Genomic DNA, 6,564 nt, shown 5'->3' with positions numbered 1-6,564 from the left:
ATCACGATCAAGCACACGCCAAGTTCGATATTGGAGAATTTTTCTCATTAAAAATTATTTTTAAAAAAATAATATTATCAGGGAAAAATTAGTCTAACATCTCTCTCCAACTTTTGATAATGGAGAAGTCCACAATAATTTTTTTTTTTTATAATTTAAGGTCTCTCACCCACAAAGTAACAAAGTACATATATATATCACTACAAAAAAATTCGTTTTTTGCGACGGTAAAGGGCCGCCGCAAATGCTCCGGAAGCCGTCGCTAATACTTTTTGCGACGGTAATGTGGCTTTTTGCGACGGTAAGGGGGGGTCGCGACAAAGGGGGTTGCAAAAGAGTTTTCGTGACGGTAAGTACCGTCGCCATTAGTTTCTGCGACGGTAAGGTGTGTTTTTTGCGACGGCACTTTTCCTGTCGCAAATAATGGGAAAAAAATCAGTTTTCGCGACGGCACGTAATTCCCGTCGCTAAAAGTGAGTTTTTGAGACGGGAACATTACCGTCGTTAAAGGCTCTGGCATCTTATAAGTATTGGCGACGGCACGGTTACCGTCGCTAAAGGTGTCTTGTACATTCCAATTGGACAGCTTTTGCGATTGTGTTGGTACCGTCGCAAAAGCCTATTAATGGTTTTTGCGACGGGTTCTTCTCCCGTCTCAAAAAAAAAAAAAAAAAAAAACCCTGCTGATAAATTATTAAAAAAATTAAAATAACCTGTATTAGATAAAAAATAAGTATAAAAAAATTGAAAAATTACAGAATAATATAAATACGTACATAAACAAAAATTGACAAATAATGAAAATTAATAATATTGTTCCATTCATAGCAATACATAAATAAAAATTCATAACAATAAAAATTATGCCACTACATAACGTCGCATAATACATACATAATGTTGCTCACAAATTTAAATAACATAAATCAAAATCAAAACCAAAAGTTTTCGTCTTCATTCGTTCGTGGGTTACAAAAACAAAAATTGGTCATAATCTTGATACGCCCGCATTCTAGAAAAAGCCAACTACTACTCAGGAAATATCTGAAAAAAACAAGATAAAAATAATTAAAAACCATATAATGTGTTAATATTTTAATTATAGAAAAATATAAAAAAAAATTGACTACTATATAATTAGAAAGATAGTTTAGTAAATAATTTTGACTGGACCGAAATCCGGCTCTAACTCCCAAACCGGGAACCCGATTCGAGCCCCGTCTTCTCCCACAAGTCTCTCGTGCCTAGGCGGTCGTGTGTGCCAAGTTTCGTGCTAAACCGACGCCGTTTGGTGATTTTGGGGCGTTAACTCCTCAAATTCAAGTTTCTTAAGGAAGTAATTTGCCTAAAGTGAAATCCGGCTCTAACTCCCAAACCGGGAACCCGATTCGAGCCCCGTCTTCTCCCACAAGTCTCTCGTGCCTAGGCGGTCGTGTGTGCCAAGTTTCGTGCTAAACCGACGCCGTTTGGTGATTTTGGGGCGTTAACGCCTCGAATTCAAGTTTTTTAAAGAAGTAGTTTGCCTAAAGTGAAATCCGACTCTAACTCCCAAACCGGGAACCCGATTCGAGCCCCGTCTTCTCCCACAAGTCTCTCGTGCCTAGGCGGTCGTGTGTGCCAAGTTTCGTGCTAAACCGACGCCGTTTGATGATTTTGGGGCGTTAACGCCTCGAAAAGAAGTTTCTTAAAGAAGTAGTTTGCCTAAAGTGAAATCCGACTCTAACTCCCAAACCGGGAACCCGATTCGAGCCCCGTCTTCTCCCACAAGTCTCTCGTGCCTAGGCGGTCGTGTGTGCCAAGTTTCGTGCTAAACCGACGCCGTTTGGTGATTTTGGGGCGTTAACGCCTCGAAAAGAAGTTTCTTAAAGAAGTAGTTTGCCTAAAGTGAAATCCGACTCTAACTCCCAAACCGGGAACCCGATTCGAGCCCCGTCTTCTCCCACAAGTCTCTCGTGCCTAGGCGGTCGTGTGTGCCAAGTTTTGTCGTAAACCGACGCCGTTTGGTGATTTTGGGGCGTTAACGCCTCGAATTCAAGTAAAGAACGCAAAGATGCCTTTTAGCTTAGAATGCAAAGATACATTTTATACCTGATCTTCTGGTGGTGGTGTATATGGATTCTCGCCTTCTGCAGATTCCCTAAATGCCCGGTGGCCACTCGATGCATCAGGAACCTATGTTAGTCAGTGTATAATGTGTTAATCATATTCGAATTTCATACATAATCTTGAGTGAAAATTGAACTATCAAACAATTGTGATGTTTGTATGGAACCTGTCTGTTGGGATCCACACTCGCCCCCTGTGACACAAGGGCCATCATCTCAGCTCTCATCTGCTGCAAATGTGTAGAGAACTCTGCTCGCAACTCCTCCCTCAACTCATCCCTTAGCTCAGCACGAACCTGCTGCGTGATCTGATCAATAGTCGATGGCTGGGGTGTTGACTGTGATGGCCCAACACCATCCTTATACACCACTCTCTGAGGCACGATTCTCCCGTATGTGCGACAATATCCATGTCTGTCATGACCTATCAACTCATGGAAAATGGCATTCCTAGCCTCCAAAGTCCGACCATCCTCAGGTAGCATAGAGAGTTGACGATTAAACTCATCCTGTATTGAATAAGACACACAAGTATACGCCAAATTAAGATGGTTGACACACAAAAAATAAACTTTAAATACAATCAAAGGTGTTTGGAAACTACCAAGGTCTGGATAACCTCTGGGTCATCTACTCTACGTGTCATAAGCCAAACATTCATCTTATCAGTAGACTCCCCCTTACTGGTCATCTAAATGTTTTTTAGAAATATGAAAATTAGAATCCAAATAATTTGCAAATATACAATGTTTATTTATATAGAAAAATAAAACAATAAAATGTAAACCTCATGCCGTATCTGAGAGAAAGTAGTACGCCCTGTGGTATGAGCTATGCCGTGAGCTCGCCGATTTTTAGCGTTCCTACTTGCAATTTTCTATAACAAGTTCAACAAATGTATGTATGTAAATATGATTTGTATGTTTACATATCATAAATATAACGTAATTGTATACCTCAGCATCGGAAGTACGCCAATACTCCACAAGTTGTTCCCACTGGCTTGGCACAACGTTCATAGGAACATCATCCTTCAGATTAGGATCAGAGCTTCTAGGCTTGAAATACTTAGCCTTAAGCTTGTTCTTGTGATCCTTCCATATGCTGTTGCAGTTTTTCATGCAGATTGGCTTGTACTCCTCTGGACATATATTCAAATTGTCCTATAAAACACAAAGTTTAAGGCTAAGTATAACACAAATTTGGAATTCGAATTTGTGGACAAAAATATACTTTTACCTTCACATCCTTCCAGATAGCATCAACAATATCATCAGGCACACTGTTCCAGTCAACAAAAGTAAGAGGAACAATGTTACCATTCCGGACAATAATGCCAAGTTGACTAGTTAACTTGGCCACGTTATCCCCTATTGGGCAGTAATTTCCATCAAATTGTATGTGCAGCTTTTTACCAGTACCCCACTCTTTAATGCCCTTGGCACATCCTTTACCACGCCTAGTCGAGGTTGATGAAGAACTAACATGACCTGCGATATACAAGAATAATAAACAATATGCAATGGTAACAACCAAATGCAAATTTAAATAATGTGAATACAAATCATATCAAATAAACCTGATATGGGCTGTGAAGAAGTCGAAGGGTCTGCAAAATACAATGAGAATAAACAAGTTATATATAATGAGCATAAATAAATGTATGTGTAAATAATTTTCATGCAAATCAAAGCAAATTTAAATACCTGCGGATGGCTCATAAGCTGATGATGATAGCTGCTGTGGTGCCATTGATGGTGGACGCACCGATGGTAGGCGTGGAGGCCGAGTACATGGTAGCTGCTGTGGTGCCACTGATGGTGGTCGATACGGTGGTAATGGCCCCTCAGATGGTGGTGGCACTAATGGCCCCTCCGATGCTGGCCGATGTGATGCCTCCTCTAATGGTGGTGCTACTGATGTCCTGTTATGTAGCACATCAGACATCATGCGCCGGGGATGATCAGGCTTCCTCTTCCTTCCCATAATAATCTGCAAGCAATATAACATTAATTGACATTAGAAACATAGACAATGGTTTGTCATCAACTATAATATGACATGAATTGAACTAATACAATTACAAAGACAAAGTAAATTAAGAAATTGATGATTAACTACAACCTTGGCCTTAATTAAATTACTAATGTTGATTACATATCAGCCTATTTGAACATCAACTGTTTTCCCTTCTGCGGCTTCCCTCACCCAACCAACTTCTTCATCACGAAGCATTATATTTTCTTCCAATTGTTGGCTCATGTATGGCTCGATTTGTGGATCAGTTGAACTCATATCAAATAAACCTCTTTGAGACATCTTCACCACGACTTGCCAGTTTGGTTGTAACGGGTCTGCAACATACCAAACTTGCTCTGCTTGGGACGCCAAGATGAAAGGTTCATTGGTAATTCGATCATCTCGGTACAACAAATGATTGAAGTTCACCAACGTGAAATTGAAGACATCTTCTTTCTTTCCGTGAATGTTGTCAATCCAATCACACTTAAACAACACATGTTTCTTCTCATTGGAATATCGAATCTCAACAATATCTGTCAATTGTCCATAATAGTACACAGACCCCAGACGAGGATTCTTGTCTTTTCGACTAGCATAACTTATGGTATCTGCCTTCAAAGCTACACCACAATTTTGTGTGGCTCGACGATCATCCATGGCCTTTACTCGATACCGAAACCCATTCAGTATATACCCGTTGAACCTCCTTGCCAGGTTATGAGGACCATTTGCCAATAGAATAATCTCTTCAGAAAGTATGACATCAGTAGTCCTTCGCAAAGTTTGGACCTATTTAACACGAAATGCAAAATTTAAAATGTAGATCGACTTAAGTAACTAGAATCTATAGAGTTAAATACATACATGTTCCTTGAACCAAATGTGAAAAGTTTCAAAATGTTCACGCCGAAGTTGATGATCGTTGACACGAGGCATTTTGAGCTTAAGTACTTCAAGGTGTTTGCTGTGTAGATTGAAATTTTAGCCATACAAAAATTTTAGTTGAAAATTCAATAAAACATAATAAAATATTGAGTGAGTGACTTAACCTACTTTATGAATGGTTGAACCGCGCTTGTATTGCATAAGATGTACCGATGAGCTTGTACCCAAGAAGTATTATCAAGATAAAAGCTTGTGTTTTCACCAGTAGCATGACCCAAATTATCAGCACCACTATAGTTCCTCACGGGTCGACTAGATTTGGTTTCCACATCACTGAGATATTGTGCACAAAAATTCATGCATTCTTCCATAAGATATCCTTTAGCAATTGATCCTTCAGGACGAGCTCTATTACGCACGTATTGCTTCAAAGTAAGAAGATACCTCTCAATTGGATACATCCATCGAAACTGAATCGCTCCACCCAATAACGCTTCATCAGCTAGATGTATAGGCAAGTGCTCCATTATATCAAAAAAACTCGGAGGAAATATTTTCTCTAGATGACAAAGTGTTACAGCGATACGATCTTTAATATATTGCAAATCCGTCGCACGATTCACTTTCGAACACAATTGTCTAAAGAAATTGCTCAATTCAATCAAGGGTTCAATTACATTCTTCGGTAACGATCTGCGAATAGCCAATGGAATAAGTTGTTGCATCAGAATATGACTATCGTGGCTCTTAAGACCCCCAATGCTTCTATCATGTAAGCGCACACGACGTGATATATTGGATGAATACCCGTCGGGAACTATTACTTCCTTCAACACTTTCAAGAACAAATCTTTCTCATCCTTGGTCATCGTGAATTGTGCTGGTGGTAAATAGGCTTTATTCGACCCTCTTAACTGCAAATGTAGGGGTTTTCTAATATTCATATCTTGTAAATCACGCCGAGCATTAACACCATCCTTCGATTTTCCTGCAACCCCTAATATTGTCCACAACACATTGTCACAAACATTCTTCTCTATATGCATCACATCGAGGTTGTGTCTTATTAGATTGTGCTCCCAATATGGCAATTCATAAAAGATACTCTTTTTCTTCCAACTATGGGTGCGATGTCCATCTTTCTCCTTCTCTACCTGTCTCCTATGCCTCTCCTATGCCTCTCCTTAAGGTCATCCCTATTGTATTGGGTTAAAATACCCTCAGATTCTAATTGTAGCAACATCTCAGTTCCAGACAACAATTTTGGTTTGAGTCTGACTTTCCGACTACCATCAAATGATACTTTATCCTTTCGAAATTTATGGCCAGTAGGTAAAAATCTGCGATGACCCAAGTATGATTGTTTCCTACTATGCTTCAACCAACACGATGTAGTTTCCTTATTGCAACAAGGACATGGATATTCTCCTTTAGTGCTCCATCCTGACAAGTTTGCGTATGTAGGAAAATCACTAATTGTCCACAGTAAAGCTGCATGCATTTGAAACATTTGATTTGTTGATGCATCAAATGTTGACACACCCTCATTCCA

General features: G+C 39.6%; 1 protein-coding gene across 1 annotated transcript; it reads right to left on the bottom strand.

Annotated features, from left to right (window-relative positions):
- Nucleotides 1-4,265: 4,265 nt before the first annotated feature.
- Nucleotides 4,266-5,063, bottom strand: LOC145791876 (uncharacterized). The gene is made up of 2 exons (XM_082872335.1): nucleotides 4,992-5,063; nucleotides 4,266-4,916 (listed from the first exon to the last, which is right to left on the bottom strand). The coding sequence occupies exons 1-2, from the start codon at nucleotides 5,061-5,063 to the stop codon at nucleotides 4,266-4,268; spliced, it is 723 nt and encodes a 240-aa protein (XP_082728461.1).
- Nucleotides 5,064-6,564: the final 1,501 nt, after the last annotated feature.

The sequence above is a fragment of the Camellia sinensis genome, chromosome 5 (assembly GCF_055761805.1).
Source record: "Camellia sinensis isolate YWXY chromosome 5, ASM5576180v1, whole genome shotgun sequence".
NCBI lineage: Eukaryota > Viridiplantae > Streptophyta > Magnoliopsida > Ericales > Theaceae > Camellia > Camellia sinensis.
This window is presented reverse-complemented; position numbering and strand designations above follow the sequence as displayed.